General features: G+C 18.0%; 4 protein-coding genes across 4 annotated transcripts, besides 28 other annotated features; 3 read left to right on the top strand and 1 right to left on the bottom strand. All coding sequences in view use genetic code 6, as the record gives it.

Annotated features, from left to right (window-relative positions):
• Positions 1-1,588: 1,588 nt before the first annotated feature.
• Positions 1,589-1,656: a microsatellite.
• Positions 1,602-1,651: a microsatellite.
• Positions 1,657-2,530: 874 nt separating the features above from the next.
• Positions 2,531-2,568: a microsatellite.
• Positions 2,537-2,583: a microsatellite.
• An 808-nt stretch (positions 2,584-3,391) lies between these two features.
• Positions 3,392-3,425: a microsatellite.
• A 1,118-nt stretch (positions 3,426-4,543) lies between these two features.
• Positions 4,544-4,603: a microsatellite.
• Positions 4,604-4,664: 61 nt separating this feature from the next.
• Positions 4,665-4,716: a microsatellite.
• A 513-nt stretch (positions 4,717-5,229) lies between these two features.
• Positions 5,230-5,308: a microsatellite.
• A 566-nt stretch (positions 5,309-5,874) lies between these two features.
• Positions 5,875-5,944: a microsatellite.
• Positions 5,876-5,944: a microsatellite.
• A 118-nt stretch (positions 5,945-6,062) lies between these two features.
• Positions 6,063-6,109: a microsatellite.
• Positions 6,075-6,119: a microsatellite.
• Positions 6,120-6,187: 68 nt separating this feature from the next.
• Positions 6,188-9,163, top strand: IMG5_187240 (zz domain protein; the record flags this gene model as incomplete). The annotated part of the gene is made up of 9 exons (XM_004027176.1): positions 6,188-6,356; positions 6,409-7,197; positions 7,395-7,402; positions 7,566-7,786; positions 7,840-7,907; positions 8,004-8,143; positions 8,194-8,529; positions 8,608-8,802; positions 8,895-9,163. The coding sequence occupies 9 exons, from the start codon at positions 6,188-6,190 to the stop codon at positions 9,138-9,140; spliced, it is 2,172 nt and encodes a 723-aa protein (XP_004027225.1). The 3' UTR covers positions 9,141-9,163.
• Positions 7,284-7,334: a microsatellite.
• Positions 7,294-7,336: a microsatellite.
• Positions 7,294-7,345: a microsatellite.
• Positions 7,305-7,351: a microsatellite.
• Positions 7,766-7,806: a microsatellite.
• Positions 7,919-7,973: a microsatellite.
• Positions 8,155-8,187: a microsatellite.
• Positions 8,797-8,853: a microsatellite.
• Positions 8,812-8,868: a microsatellite.
• Positions 9,164-10,304: 1,141 nt separating the features above from the next.
• Positions 10,305-10,347: a microsatellite.
• An 842-nt stretch (positions 10,348-11,189) lies between these two features.
• IMG5_187230 (IQ calmodulin-binding motif family protein, putative) lies at positions 11,190-12,006 on the top strand (the record flags this gene model as incomplete). Its single annotated transcript, XM_004027175.1, has 2 exons — positions 11,190-11,772; positions 11,828-12,006. 2 exons carry the CDS (start codon positions 11,190-11,192, stop codon positions 12,004-12,006), a joined length of 762 nt encoding a protein of 253 aa, XP_004027224.1.
• A 110-nt stretch (positions 12,007-12,116) lies between these two features.
• Positions 12,117-13,570, bottom strand: IMG5_187220 (protein kinase domain protein). The gene is made up of 6 exons (XM_004027174.1): positions 13,475-13,570; positions 13,250-13,404; positions 12,758-13,197; positions 12,554-12,641; positions 12,436-12,506; positions 12,117-12,373 (listed from the first exon to the last, which is right to left on the bottom strand). Exons 3-6 carry the CDS (start codon positions 13,170-13,172, stop codon positions 12,180-12,182), a joined length of 768 nt encoding a protein of 255 aa, XP_004027223.1. The 5' UTR covers positions 13,173-13,197; positions 13,250-13,404; positions 13,475-13,570; the 3' UTR covers positions 12,117-12,179.
• Positions 12,653-12,695: a microsatellite.
• Positions 12,658-12,722: a microsatellite.
• Positions 12,659-12,721: a microsatellite.
• Positions 12,660-12,726: a microsatellite.
• Positions 12,664-12,714: a microsatellite.
• A 196-nt stretch (positions 13,571-13,766) lies between the features above and the next one.
• IMG5_187210 (protein kinase domain protein) lies at positions 13,767-16,014 on the top strand (the record flags this gene model as incomplete). Its single annotated transcript, XM_004027173.1, has 7 exons — positions 13,767-14,554; positions 14,598-14,666; positions 14,714-14,841; positions 14,891-15,079; positions 15,135-15,223; positions 15,317-15,439; positions 15,493-16,014. 7 exons carry the CDS (start codon positions 13,767-13,769, stop codon positions 16,012-16,014), a joined length of 1,908 nt encoding a protein of 635 aa, XP_004027222.1.
• Positions 15,545-15,579: a microsatellite.
• Positions 16,015-16,142: the final 128 nt, after the last annotated feature.

The raw sequence follows: 16,142 nt of genomic DNA, 5'->3' as shown, positions 1-16,142 counted from the left end.
GTATTGAAAGGATTTCGAAAAAAAAAAAATAAGGCTTTTCTAACCAAGAAATCACCGAAAATTTTTTTACTTCCAAAAAACTCAAATAAAATTCACTTTTTAATTCTCCATAAATTAACATCTTGACATCAGAATCTTAATTTTAAACTTCCGAAATAAATAATAATATACCCGATTTTCTAAATTTGCCTTAATAAAAACAAACCTCGATTACTAATTTGGAAAAAAAATTAATAAGATTTGGCAATATAACTAATTCTGTAAACGTTAATGAGAATTTATAAAATGATCCATAGATAAAATCTGAAATTATTAGGTAAAATACGAGTATATCCAACCCAATAAAAGAGAAACAAAATAATATTGAATAATAAATAATCGCTAACCTTAAAAATATAGAAAAATAACTAAGAATTAAAAGCAAATGTCATCAATAATAAGCAAAAAATTCACCCTTTGATAAAAAAAAAAATATAGGCAAAAAAACTCTACTTACTTAATAAAAATATCCTTTCAAATTTTCACCTGGTTATCTATCTGATTGGGTTGATTTAAGATCAAAAATCGAAATTAAATATGATATTTCAACTAAGTATTACTTACATAAAATACTAAATGATAAAATTAAAAGTGTTAAAAATTCTAATGATAATAGTATTTTTGTATATGAAACTGAATATCCCAATTATTATTTATGAGTTTATTTTTTTTTAAAAAAAAAATTAAAAATAAATTAATTAATATTTATTTAAACTTTATTTTTTAATTTAACTTAAATTTATTTCACAAACTTTTTTTATTTTTAAATTATAAATTTAGTTTATTTTCTTTGTTAAAAAATAAATATTTAATTTAGTTTACTTTTTTTGTTTTTCATAAAATCTCTTAAAAAAAGAAAATAGAAAATTAATACAGTTTCAAAAAAAATACATAATTTTGAAAAATAATAATAATAATAAAAAAGATAAAAAAAACAAGATCGACATATGAAGGTAAATTGAAAATAAATTAATAAGACTTTAAACTGTCAAAATTTTTAAATTAATCTTAATTTATATAATATAACTTAAAAGAAATTCAGTTTATCACAATTTAAAAATTTTATTTATTTATTATTATGTTTTTATTATTTTTAAAATTAAATATATTTTTTTATTTTTTTTCTCAACTTTGATAATTATTTTGATTTTTATATTATGATTCTTTTATTAATCTATCCATTGGCTTTTATAAATCTTCCACTTAAAATGCTGATGAAGGCCATATTTTACTTAATTAAGGCAAATGCATATATCCTAAATATGAAAAAGGATTCAAAAAAAGAGGTTAACTATTAAAGTAAGAATAAGGTTATCTTAAAGGTACTAAAAGCATAATTTCATTTGAAATAATTAGATTGAAACCAATAGATGTTTCTTCTATAATTTTATTTTTTATTTTATATTTATTATTATATTTTTAAATACCTTCTTCATTTTTTATTAAATGTTTCATCATTTTTTTAAAATTTATAGCATATTTTTTCTCTTTTTATACAGGTTTCTTAAAATAAAAAATTAAATGCTCAAATTAAAGAGAAGGAACTAATTAAAATAAAATATAATAAAAGATATAAAATAAAATAAAATAAAATAAAAAATATAAAATAAAATAAAAATAGAATTTAATAGAATTAAATAAATACCTTAATAATATTTTTTTCCAATTATTTTTGCTTTATCTTTTTCTGAAATAATGATAGATTCAATAGGCAAATAAGTTTTTTTAGGATTTTATTAATTTTAATAGAACTAAAGTAAAGGTAAAATACTTTAATTTTGGTGAATATTAACCATAAAATGTCTTAAAAAAACATTCAAAATTCCATTCGAAAGTTCAAACTAATTTTCAAATCCAAAAGGCAATATTTAAAAAGTAACAAAGCAGTCAACCTTATTTATTATTTTATTAACAATTTTCCAATCTTATATAGATAAAGGTTTTAACATATCTATACAATTTCTATTTGTTCTACTTTTAAAATTATATGAAGGAGGTTCAGCAATTATTTTTTCTTCCTAAAAGTCTTAGTTATTACTTTAAAATTAATTTCCATTTTCATTATCATTATTATTATTTTCTTCTTGAATTTTCTTTAATTCTTCTAAACGCTATTTTTATTCTTCAAGCCTTTTTTGTTATTTTTAATATTATTCCTTTTAAGCTTTTCCATTTTCTCTATTTCTTATACTTCTTTAAACCTTACTATAATCATTTAAAAAGACCTCTTAATTTTATCCTTCTACAGGATAAGATTCAAAAATAACTAATTATCCATTAAAAAGAGGATTCGGATGAACAGAAAGATAATAATTGTCTTTTAACTGTTTTTATTTTAAATAAAAATAAGTATTTAAACATATATACTCTTTTTTACCGATTTAATTATATAATTGTTCATATTTACTAATTGACCTTAATTATTTCCTTCTATGATCTTTATTCTTTCTATAAGTTCTTTTAATTCTTCTTTATTTTATTCTATTTGCTATTCTTATTATTATTGTTCTTATTATTATTCTTCTTATTGTTCTTATTATTGTTACTCTTAATTCTCTTATGCTTATTAGTTGTTTTCCTCAATTTAATATTATTAATTTTATATTTATTAGTTATTATCTTAAATAATATTATCTTATTCCAAATTCAATGCCTATTAAAATGTGGTATGTTTCGAAACATCATTACTTTCGTTATTCTAGTTTGAGTTTTCGCCTAATTTTGGCGATTTAAAACCTTTAGTTAGATCTTAGCCTTCTAATATAACTGGTTATTCTTCAACTAAAATTTCAGGAGGAAAAGTATCGTTTGCTTATACTTATTAGACATTTATATCGGCTATTTTAATTAATGAAATAATATATTTTCTTTTTTATTATGTAAACAATAATACCTGGAGTTATTATTTATTAAACAACTTCTTTGTTTTCAACAGGGCTAATATAAACTTTAGGACATATTTTTTCAACATATTTAACACAAAACTAAAATAAAAAATATTTTCATCAAAAAAAAAGACAAAAAAAAAAAATTACTTATAAGCCTTCATTTATTTCAGAAACGAAAATTCCTTTTGTAGGTAAAATCATTTCTTCTTCATATTTTTATTTTAAACTAATTTATATTTTTTCTTATAAATTTCTCTTATTTTTTAAGTTCTTCTTCTTTTCTTTCATTTCTTTTTCTACTTATTTCATATTAATTTCTGTTTTGATCGGGTTTACTATATATTATGTGTCAATTCCGAATTTACTTTCAGTCATCTCTTTAAATTTTTCTATATCCCCAATAAGCTTTCCATCCAAGGTAAATATTATTGGATTTTTGTTTTATTTAAATCCATATATTCTACAAATCTATTTTTTTTTTAAATTATTATTTTTTTATTATAATATATAATTATTGTTTTACTTCATGTATATATTCATCCCATTCTGAAGGATGCTTAATGATAATTCTAAAGTCAATATTTTTGTAAAAAGATTTTATAGTATTCGCTATTGTTTCACACTTTTTTTGTTTTTTAAATATATTTATTTGTTTAAATTTACTATTGCTGTTTCTTCTTTATCGGCTGAACCTGCTATAGTGTAACTACTCATATTTTTTTCTTTTTTTTAATTATTTTTATATAATTTAATTAAAATTTTTTTTAAAAAAATTTTTCAAATTTAATTAATATATAAAAAACTGTAATATTATTAAATATATCTTTATTTAATTATTTTTATAGTTTAATATTTAATTATGAATGATATATATATTATTTAATATTAAGAATAATATAAATAACAAGTAATAAATTTATATAAAGAAAGTTTCCCTTAAACTATGCTTTTGAAAGGCTTTTAATACTTTAAATTTCCATTAAAATAACACGGATTTTTTCCTTATTTAATAATAATATTATTAATATAAATACTAATAATATTAGAAAAAATAAAATTAACTTAAATTTTACTCTTAATTATATTTTTTGGGTATATTTTTAAGTAAATATGTTAATATTCAATGAAAAAATATTTATTAAAAATATTATACTAAAACATTGAAAAATTATTTTTGAATAATAATTAGATATTTATAGTAATAAATTAAAATAAGGAAGTATTAGGAATGGTTGAAGCAGATTAAAACCATAACAATAAATATTTACCTGACATAGATTAATAACTAAATACATAAAAAGAAAATTTAATTGAATTAAAAAAGTTTTGTATTAAGTAAAATTATAGAAATAAAGGACTAGGCTATAAATTAGTTAAACATTTTTAATAATATGCGTAAGAACTTAATAAATAATATATTTATTTAACTTTTCTAAATACAAATACTCGAGCTTAGAATTTATATAAAAAATGCGGATTTTAATAAATGTTTGAAATTAATAAAAAATTAATTGAAAAACCATTAATTTTATAAGTTTTAGGAGTGAGTAATATTTGTTTTGTAAAAAAAATATATTGAAAGTTAAAAATTAAATTAATAATTTTAATTAAATTAAATATATATATATATATATATATATTATATATATATATATATATTAATAAATATAATATATGTTTCTAAAAATTAATATTTTTTATATAATTAATTTTACATATAATAACTATATAAAAAATTATTAATTATATATAAATATTTATATTTATTACTATAATAATATTATATTAAAATATTAATTAATTTTTATTTTTTAATAACAACAAAATTATATATCTTAATTACTAATTATTAATTATAAACCCGAATTTTAATAAAATCTAATGACATATAATTTGAAAGTATAACTAATACTAAAGAATAACATCTATAAATTTTTAATATAAATTGTATTTGCATTTTTTAAAAAATTGTCTATATCATATGAAAATATTCTAGAAATTAGCCTTAAATAATATAATAAACGAAATCTAGAAATCTAATTTTAAATTTGATATATACTATATATTTATTTGTATTAAATTATATGGAATAAGCAATGAATAATAAGCTTTAATGATTTATATAACAGAAACTGTAGTTTTTTATTAAGGAGAAATTAAATTTATGGTCATTAGAAATGAATTTTATTTTTAAAATATGCGTTGCTTAAGCTTTAAATAATAATTACGTTTATTTTAAAACAAAAACAATTATTTTCCCTATATACTTCAAGTATATGTTTATTATACGAGTTCAAATTATATAAAATAAGAATAAGAATAAGAATAAGAATAAGAATAAGAATAAGAATAAGAATAAGAATAAGAATAAGAATAAGAATTTAATAAAGATTTGATAATATATATAAATAATTGAAACATATGTGCTTATATATAAACTTTTAATAAAATCACAATTCTTATAAATGAGAACTGAAAGATGATTTCTAAAATTTGTTTTTGTTACAAATAGCAAATTTATTGATTTTAGAAAATTTGGAAGATTTTTATTAGCAAAGAAAAGCTAATTCTTACTTCTTATTTAGAATAAAAATATAAAGAATGTTGAAAAAAAATTAATTTTATAATTTTCTAACGTTATTTATATTGTAAAATTATAAATATTATAAAATATGAAAATTAGGAATATATAAGAAATTTAATTAATGGATTCTGATATATATTTAATCAAAATATATCCTAATGTTGGATAAAAATTTAAAGATATGATTTATAAAAAAGAATTTTCAATTGAATATATGTAAAGTAAATTAAATAATAATAATATCTAATCTCTAGGTTTTAATAATAAAATATCAAGAAAAAATAATTATATGAAAAAAAATACAAGTGATTAATATTAAAGATAAAATATATGATAAATATAAAAGTATATATTAGAAATCTTATAAAATAAAAAATAAGATAAACTAATAAATATAAAATATATAATAACCAATTAAAATAAAATATAAATATTTACCCTATTATATAGATTTTAATAGTTAAATAAAAAAAAGCAAATCATTATTATATATAATAAATTAAAATTTTAATAGATAAATAATTTAATTCTTATGCTATAATTTTTTATGTTTTTGAATTTAGAAAAAATATTTTAATATAAAAAAACATATTATTAAACTAAAAAAATAAAAATAAGTAATTTGTATATAAAAAAAGTACAAATTTAATTTTGTATATATTTAAATATTAAAAAAATGAACAAATTAAATTTATTCGAAGACTAAGAAGATTAACAAAATGAAAAATAAGATAATTAAAAGATTAAATTAAAAATAAACAGACAATTTGCCGATAAATTTGAGAAAAGAAAATAAAGACAGATAATTGATTAAGCAAAAGTCAAATATGGAGATAATTATAAAAGTAAATAAATAAAAAAATAATAATAATTAAATATTAATATTTAATTTAACAGAAATAATTGAAGGAGATTAATATAATGAAGATAGTAGTAGTGAATTAGAAGATGATTCAGAAGGAGAATTATTAAATGAGAAAGTAAGCGTGAAGTTTATAAAAACATTAGCAAAAATAAGGGAAAAAGACCCATCTATATACAAAACAGAAAAATAATTTTTTAAAGAAAAAGATTTTGGCAATTTAGACATAGAATAAGAAAATAAGAATAAATAATAAAAAAGATATACATATAAAGATATGATATAAGAAGAAGTATTAGGAAAAATAGATGATGAAGATTATTCAGAAAATTCCGAATAATAAAATAAATAAAGGGAGGAGACAAGAATAGAAGAATAACAAAGATTAAAATAAGAATTTAAAAGAGCAGCACTTAAAAAAAACGAGGAAGAAGACAATTTATTTATTTAAACGAAAAAAACTAATTAATAAGTCGAAGATGAAAATAAAGAATTCAATAAGTTTTTGGAAAAATAAAAAAAGAGAAAATTAAACAAAGGAAAGGACTAAGAAATTGAAATCCTTTAAAAGTTTTGGGGAAATGAAAATAAACTTGATGAAGCTGATAGATTTTTAAGAAAATTTATATTGACTAAAGGGTATTTATTTATAATATATAGATATTTTTTATTTATATTCTTGTTTTTTAGTTGGGTTGATAAAGATGATATTAATGTCGATTAAAAGCTTGAAGAATAGGATGAAGAAGAAGATGATAAAGCAGATTTATTTGAATCTAAATATAATTTTAGATATGAAGAAGAAAATGGAAATCAAATAGTGAGTAATATTTTAAATATAAATAAAGTAATTTTTTACTTTATAATAAAAAAAAAGCATATGGAAGAGAGATTGAAGGAACTTATAGATAAAAAGATACAAAAAGAGCAGAAAAAAGAAAAGAAAAAGACCAAAAAAAGAAAGAAGAAAAATAAAAATTATAAAAATGAAATAAAATAAATTAAAAATGCTACAAAATAGGCTCTTATGTAAAAAATTAAAAAAATACAATAAACTGCCGGTACTTCAAATATAAACGAAGGAATTAATTTATTAATTGAAGAAGATTATGACGAAGAAAAGTTTACATAAAAATTATAGGAACAAGTTTTTAAATAAATAATAGATTTTATATTCAAAATAAAAAAAAAGCTTGGCTCAGATTATTATGATTAAGAAGATGAAAATTTAGATGAACTTAAAGAATATGAAAAAAAGTTCTACAAATAGCAAGAAAAAAATGATGAAAATGATGACACTTAATAAAATAAATAAAAGGAAAAACCAGAAACTCAATTAGGTGAGGATAAAGAGAATCTTTTAAACCCAAAAGTAAATATTCCTTTAGCGTCTAAAAAAAACTTAAAAGATAAGTAAAAAAAATTAATATATATAATTTATTTTTATTAACAAAAATAAAAAAAAGTGAAATATAAGCTATGATATAAAACGATAAAGATTAAAATGGAGTATATTTATGGTGGTATTGTGATAGTAATTTAATTTATATATATATATATATATATATATATATATATATATATATATATATATATATATTTATTCTATTTTATATTAAAATAAATAAAGATTGCAAAAAAGGAATTAAACCTGGTTAATTTAAATATGATTGTGTATAATGCCCTGATTTTACATTATGTAAATTATGCAATGATGGAAAATTCCACGAGCATAATACTAAGAAAAGTACTGTTCCTTAAAATTGTTAAGTAAAAAAATAAATATATATACATATATATAATAATATAATATAAAAAAGCCACCTTCTGATGGAGAAATATTAGAAATTTTAAATTAATATAAAGTTTGTAATTAATGTTTTATTAAATTAGATGATTATTGTAGTTATTACTAGCTCTAAAGTAATAATGAAATAATAATTTGTGATGAATGTTTTGACAAAGTTTAAATTTATTAAAAAAAACTTTATGAATATGTAGAAGCTAAAAAAGTAAATTTAGAAGAATTAGCTTAAAATAATCCTGCAAAATTAAAAAAATATGTAAATGATGAAGAAATACAAAAACTTGTAGATTAATATTATAGTGTTGATTTCGAAGATGTTATTACTGGTGGTATAAAGACGAGATTTAAAGTAAAGTTTAAAAAAGAAAAAATTTTGTTTTTTTTTTGTTTTTACTTTTTTTAACTTTTTTTTTATTTTTAAAAAAAGTATCTTGATGTAAGACCTGAATCATATGGATTAAGTGATGAATAATTACTTTTTGCAGATAATCATATATTAAATAAATATGTATCAATTAAAAAATTAGCACCTTATAGAGATGACGAAGGAAAAGTTAAGCAAAAAAACCTTAAAAATAAATTAATTATTAAGTAAATTTAAAACTCTTCAAAAGAAAATAAGGTATTTATTTATATAAATATATTAATAAAATATATATATATATATATATATATATACATATTTATACAATTATTTATTTATATATAAAATAGAAAATTATCAAAAAAGATTAAGAATAGGGTCTTACATTTAAAGAAAATCTAAAAGAACTTAAAAAAAAAGATAAGAAAAAGTACTTAAAAGAACTTAAAAAAATATAGTAATAAAAAGAAGAGATAAAGTAAAAAAAAATTAAATAAGAAGAATAAAAAAATACAAAACCTTAATTAATTTTAGAAGATTTATCTAAACAAGAAACTAAAATTACTAAAGATAGGTTAAAATCTTATGGCTTATGATTTTTTTGAATTAGATAAAAAAAATATGTTTTAAAATATTTGTTTTTTATTAATAATTAATATTTTAAATAAACTTTTTATTGAAATCAATAAATGAAACTTTATCTTTTAATTATTATATATATTTATGTTTGATTATATACTAATTTTATAAAAATTATTTATTAAAATATTAATTTAACTATTTTTTAAAATACCATATAATTGATTTTATAATTATTATTTATTTTATTTAAAAAAATAAAATAAAAAAATTTCATATATTTAAATTTACTTAAAATGAGTAAACATTTAAAATTTATAATATATTGATAATACAATAAAATTTAATTTAGTAAAAAATAGAATCAATCCATATGATTATATTCCAAAAAGATTTGGCCTAAAATATATAGAAAAAGAAATAAGTAAAATTAATATAATATTTAAAAAAAAAAAAAATTATAAAAACTAAGTTTTAGAATATTTAGTTCCAAGTACCGGTAAATCTTTTTATCATATATTCAAAGTGAAAGATTTAAATGAGTTTACCGACCCAAAAAAAAAGTCAAATGAATTAAAAGATAAATATTATAAATATTTTTATGCTGATAAAATAAATTTATAGTAAATTTAAAGTAAAATAATAATAATACAATTTATAATATAATTAATAACCAAAAAAATAAAAAGGATTATTAGAAAAGTTAAAATTAAGAATTTATGGAAATAAAAAACCCTAACCTTAATAAATAATTAATAATAATATATAAACAACGAATAGTAATAAATAACAAGAAAAAAATCCTTAAAAATCTGATAAAAAGTTTAATCCTTATGATTTAGATTTAGATGAAAGTAGCGAAGAAAATAGTTTTTCATTAAATTATAATGTAATTAATCTAAATAATACATATTATATAATGAAAAAAAAAAAAAGAAGTAAAAAACAGCATCTAATAACATAAATTAAAAAAATTAATAATAATATCTTTCTCAAAAAGAATAATAGTAATAAAATTAAAAGTAAAATGAAAACAAAACTTAAAGTCAAAAACAACATTAAAATTAATAACAAGTAAAAACTTAATAATAAACAAAATAATAAAACAATAAATAATAATTATATGATTTTGACGAAATAGGATCTTTTAGTGAAAAAAATCCTTAAAAATCAATAAGTTCAAATTATAAAGAAGATTTTGAAAATTACGAAGATGATTTTGAAGTAGATGACAATTCTTAAAAATAAATATAATAAAAATTTAAATAATTTGATTATAATAATGCTAATCTAAATAAATTAACTTAAGACGAATTAGATTAACATAAAAAATATATGGATATTTAGTTCCAAAAAAACTAAAAGAAACCCGGTGATAAGAGCTTTTAATATGACATATAATAAGATTTCGAACCTGAATTAAGTAATGAATGGGATGATGAGATTTGAATAAAAAAATTATATTTATTCGTTTGTTTTTAGTAAATATTATATATATAAAGGCATAATTTCTATTTAATTTTTTCAAATTATTAAATTAATTAATTAAAAATATTAATGTCGCTAAAAGAAATATAGTTTGATGTATACATCTAACAAAAAATATTCATATTATCTATTCTATATCTCAATAGACTTGTTTAATAGTTAAAATAATTTAGAAAATTATAAAACAAAAATTAAAACTTCAATAATTTTACTTGAATTATAAATAACTCAAAAAAAATATATATTATAATAAAAAGCAAACAGTAAAAAACTTTAATATAAAAAATAAAAATATTTCCGTTAAAAATAAATAAATGGGAAGCTGTACATCAGAACCCTAACCATGTGAAAATACATCAATAATATCACAAATATAAATAAGTTCATAAAAAATTGATTATAAATCTCCTGAAATATACCAAAAAATATTAAAAATATAGAATTTTGTCAGAGGATAATTTGCACGTAGAGCCATAAAAGCACTAAAATAAAAAATTATACAAAATTAACCGCATCCTTCTATTGCAATAAGATGTAGTAGTAATTAAATATAATTAAAGCCTTAAATAGTTGATATAATGAAAAAAAATCCATACAAATATGCTGTAAATAATGACCATAGATATTTAATTAAGCTCCCTCCTTATAAATTTTTTAAAACAGATGCAGTATATAAAGGATAATGGTTAAACGGGAAAAGATAAGGCCGTGGATTATAATTTTGGGTAGATGGATCAATATATTAAGGAGAATGGGAAGATGATATGGCTAATGGAAATGGAAGATTGATTCATTGCGATGGAGATTTTTATTAAGGATAATGGCTAAAAGACAGAGCTTAAGGATTTGGGATTTTCATTCATTAAGACGGATAAAAATATGAAGGAGAATGGCTAGAAGATAAATAACATGGATACGGAAAAGAAGAAAATTACGATTTTATTTATGAAGGTCAGTTTTGTTATGGGAAAAAACATGGAAAAGGTAAACTTATATGGAAAGAAGATGGGTCTTATTATGAAGGTGAATTCCAAGATGGAGTTGTATAAGGAGAAGGGGTACATTTTTTTAAAAACGGAAGTAAATATGAAGGATAATGGGTTAATTATAAAATGTAAGGATTTGGTAAATTTTAAAATACTAATGGAAAGATATATACAGGTATTTATTGCTTTTTTTTGCATTATTTATTTGATTTCTTTTTTTAATATAATAGGGAATTTTAAAAACGGAGTTAAATGTGGATATGGAGAAATGGTTTATCCTGACGGAAAAATTTATAAAGGAGAATGGAAAGACAATAAATAAAATGGACAAGGATTAGTTATTTTATAAGATGGAAGAACTGGAAAAGGAATTTGGAAAGACGGAAAAATTATAAATGAAGAGTTTTGAAATGTAAAATTTATAAAAATAAATCATTTTTATTTTATTCTATATACAAAAAAAATATTATATATATATATATATAATTAGTAATTAAAAAAAATTAATATTGAAAAAGAAAAAACTTTTAATAAGTTTATTTATTCATAGAGAATAACAAAAACATAATAATTATTTTTAATTCACCAATTTATAAAAGGATCATCAGAACTTTTAATAGCTTTTGGCAATTCAGTTGAATCTGGGTAGCTTCCATAATTCGAAGTATCATTTTTACCTTTAATAGGTGGTTTATAAATTGCCGGCATTTTTTTTTATAATAAAGCATCCCAATCCATATCACCAAACCATCTATGTGTTTTAATATCATTGACACCTTATATTATAAATATTATTTTCTTTATACTAAAAATTATATAATATAAAATAAAAAATAACCTCCTTTTAAGTTTCCATATCTTTTAGTTAAATCCGCAACCAGTAAATGTTTAACAAGACTTTTAGCATTTCTTTTTATTAATTAATTTTGAAAAAAATAAATTTGATAGTAAAATACTTGTCAAAATTTCTTGGGAATTTAACTTTACCTTTTAAAATTTTTTAATATATAGACATAGGGTCCTCGTCATTAAACGGATCAATTCCTTTAAAATAAATAATTATATATATATATAATATATATATATATATTATATATAATTTATTTATATTTTATATTTATATATTTTAAAATAATGTTATCTATCTTTTAATAAATTACCTGCAATCATTTCATATATAAGTATCCCTAAACACCACCAATCAACTGGTTTTCCATGTCCTTTGTTCAGAAGTATTTCAGGAGCTAGATATTCAGGAGTTCCACAAAGTGTATAAGTTCTAGAATCACAATATTTAGCGAACCCAAAATCTGTTAATTTTAAATATCCGTCTGCTCCTATTAATATATTTTCTGGCTTTAAATCTCTATAAACAATATTTTTTCCATGTAAATATTCAAACATGCAAACTCTTAAATTATTTTATAATTAAATATATTGATATTATAATTTAAAGTTACACTTATGCCCCATAAAATTATGCTTCATTATTTTCAAATTTTTCTTTGTTTCTTAAATAAGTAAATAGCTCCCCTCCTTATATATATTCTAATACAAAATATAAAAATCTATCATCTTAACTAAACCCTAACATCTTTATCTTTTTTTTTAGTTTAATTAAAAAAATAGAAACAAGAAATAAGTAATCTCACTAAAAATGGATGATTTATATTTGATAATATTGTATTTTCTGATATTATATGATCCACTTACTTCAAACGCAATATTTCTGCTTTTTTAAGCATTTTAAGAGCTACATAATCTCCATTTGATTTTTGTTTAGCAAGTCTTACTCTTCCAAAAGATCCTTTTTTATTATTTTTTGTTATTTTTAATATTATAATTAATTAAAAAATAATCTATTTTATATCTAATACCTGTTCCTAATGTTTGCATTATTTCGAATTCATTTAACTTAATTTATTTTGATTTGAAAGTTTCCATATTTTTTTATTTATTTTAAATATATAATTTTATTTATTTACTTTTATTAATTTTTTTTTAATATGTAATAAAATATTTAAATTAGTTATTTTTTTATTATATTTATGCAATTAATATTTAATTAAGGTAATAACTAACAATGTGTATTATTATTATTTTTTAATTTCATAAATTAATAAAACAAGTAAAACTAAATAACATTTAACTATTTTGTAAAATAAATAAATGTAAAATAATATTAGCAATAAGCAAACAAACAATATAGAAGAATCCGAATTAGCAAAATAAATCAAATAAAATTTATAATAAATCCATTTAGATGTACAAAATTTAAAGAACATAAAGTAATTATAATAATTTAGTAATTCTTCAATAAATTCAAAAAAATCATCTTTTAGTGATTTAACTTAAAAAAGTTAAAAATTGATAAATTAATAAACAAATTCTATTAAAATTTAAAATAATAGTTTTTAATCATCTATATATTAATCGTAAAACCAAATATAAGATTAATATATTTAATTTAATAATGAAAAAAGCTAATCACCTATAATAAATTAATAAAAAAATTAATTAAGCAATTTATAATCACATTTGTAATTTTCGAAATATCCTTTATTATTAAGATATCAATAAAGTGAATAAAATTAGTAAAAAAGTAAAAAATAAAGAGTTTATTAAAAAACAAAAAATAAAAAAACTAATTTTAAAAATAAATAAAAAAAATCTTTTTATAATCTTCAAAATCTTGTAAAAATAGGAATTTCAAAAAATGAATAATTCAAAAGCATTTAAGAACAAAGAAAATAAAATATTGATAATAGCACAAATTATAAGGATAGTTAAATTATTAATGAAAACTTTTCTCAATTATATATAGAACCTTTTCATATTTAAAAATCACATTTTTCAGTTTAATTTATAATAGGAAAGGGTGGATTTGGAAAAGTATGGAAAGTAGAATAAAGGAAAACCAGAAAAGTATATGCAATGAAAGAAATGTCTAAGTCTTTGTAAAATGTTTATTATTATTTAATTGTTTAATCAATAAAAAAGAATAATAAGTAAAAAATCTGTAAATTCAGTTCTAAATGAAAGAGAATTGCTATGTAAATTAAAACACCCGTAAATAAAATAAAAACTTATATAGAGTATAAATTAAAAAAATAAAGTTTTATTGTTAATGTGCATTATTCATTCTAAGACAGAGATAATCTTTATTTAATAATGGATTTTATGGAAGGTGGAGATCTTCGTTATCATATAGGCAGATAAAGAAAATTTACAGAAGAATAAACAAGTAATAATAATAATAATAAAAAATAAGGAAAATATTAAATAAAAAAAAGAATTTTTTATTACAAATATTTTTTTCGGATTGGAATATTTGCATAAAAATAATATCATACACAGGGATATAAAACCAGAAAATCTAGTTCTAGACAGTTAAGGTTATGTGAAAATAACAGACTTTGGAGTTGCTAGAGTATGGCATCCTGATAATTAAAAAGACACATCAGGGACGCCTGGATATATGGGTATTTTATTAAAGTTTTTGTTTTTTTTTATTTTCTTTTTTATTAAAATAAATAGCACCAGAAGTAATGTGCAGGCATCCTCATACTTTTGCAGTAGACTATTTTGCTTTGGGTATTATTGCATTTGAGTTTATGTTAGGAAGAGTAAATATAAAAAAGAGTATTTTTTTATAAAGATTAAATTTTATAAAAATATTTTTATAAGTATATAAAAATATTTAAAAAAATAAAAAAAAGAGACCTTACGTTGGAAGGACAAGATAGGAGATAAAAGACCATATTTTAGCAAAAAAAGTTAGAATTAAAGAATATGAAGTGCCTTAAGGATGGTCTATAGATGCAGCTGATTTCATAAATAAGGTTTCTTTAAATATTAATATAATATTATTAATATTTTTTATTTTACTTTTAAGTTAATTGAAAGAAAACCTGCTTTAAGATTAGGAATTAATGGACCAGATGAAGTTAAAAATCATCCTTGGCTTAAAAATTATCCTTGGAAAAAAGTATATTTGAAATAACTAATATCTCCTTTTTAGCCTGTAAAAAATTAGAAAATTATAATTATTTATTTAGTATTTTATATATAGAAATTTTAAGATAACTTTGATATTAAATAAATTATATCTTATGAAGATGAATTATAAGAATAATAATTAATTTAATAAAATGCGATTCTTTTGAAAAAATAAGAAGTTTAAAGTTATATATTTTAGCATTTATTTCTTCTTGTTTTATTATATTTGTTTTTTATAAATAAAATATTTTTTTTATTTTTTATAGATCTTTTTAAAGGATATAATTTAGATAACACAGTATAAAATAATTAAGAAAATTTATAATCAGACCTTTCTTATCAAAATAAATAAATAAATGAAAATTATAAATTAAACTTTTTAGAAACTTATAAATAAAAAATAGCTAAATTCGCATGATTATAAATATCATATCTATATTAATATATATGTATAAATAATTTAATACAAGTTATTTTATATATGTTTTAATATATTTTAAAATAAATTAATTTTTATTAAAAAATAGAAAATTATATCTATTATTT

This window comes from Ichthyophthirius multifiliis, assembly GCF_000220395.1.
Source record: "Ichthyophthirius multifiliis unplaced genomic scaffold scaff_1120509251351, whole genome shotgun sequence".
NCBI lineage: Eukaryota > Ciliophora > Oligohymenophorea > Hymenostomatida > Ichthyophthirius > Ichthyophthirius multifiliis.
Note: the sequence above shows the minus strand (reverse complement) of the source record. Positions and strands in the feature narration are given on the sequence as shown.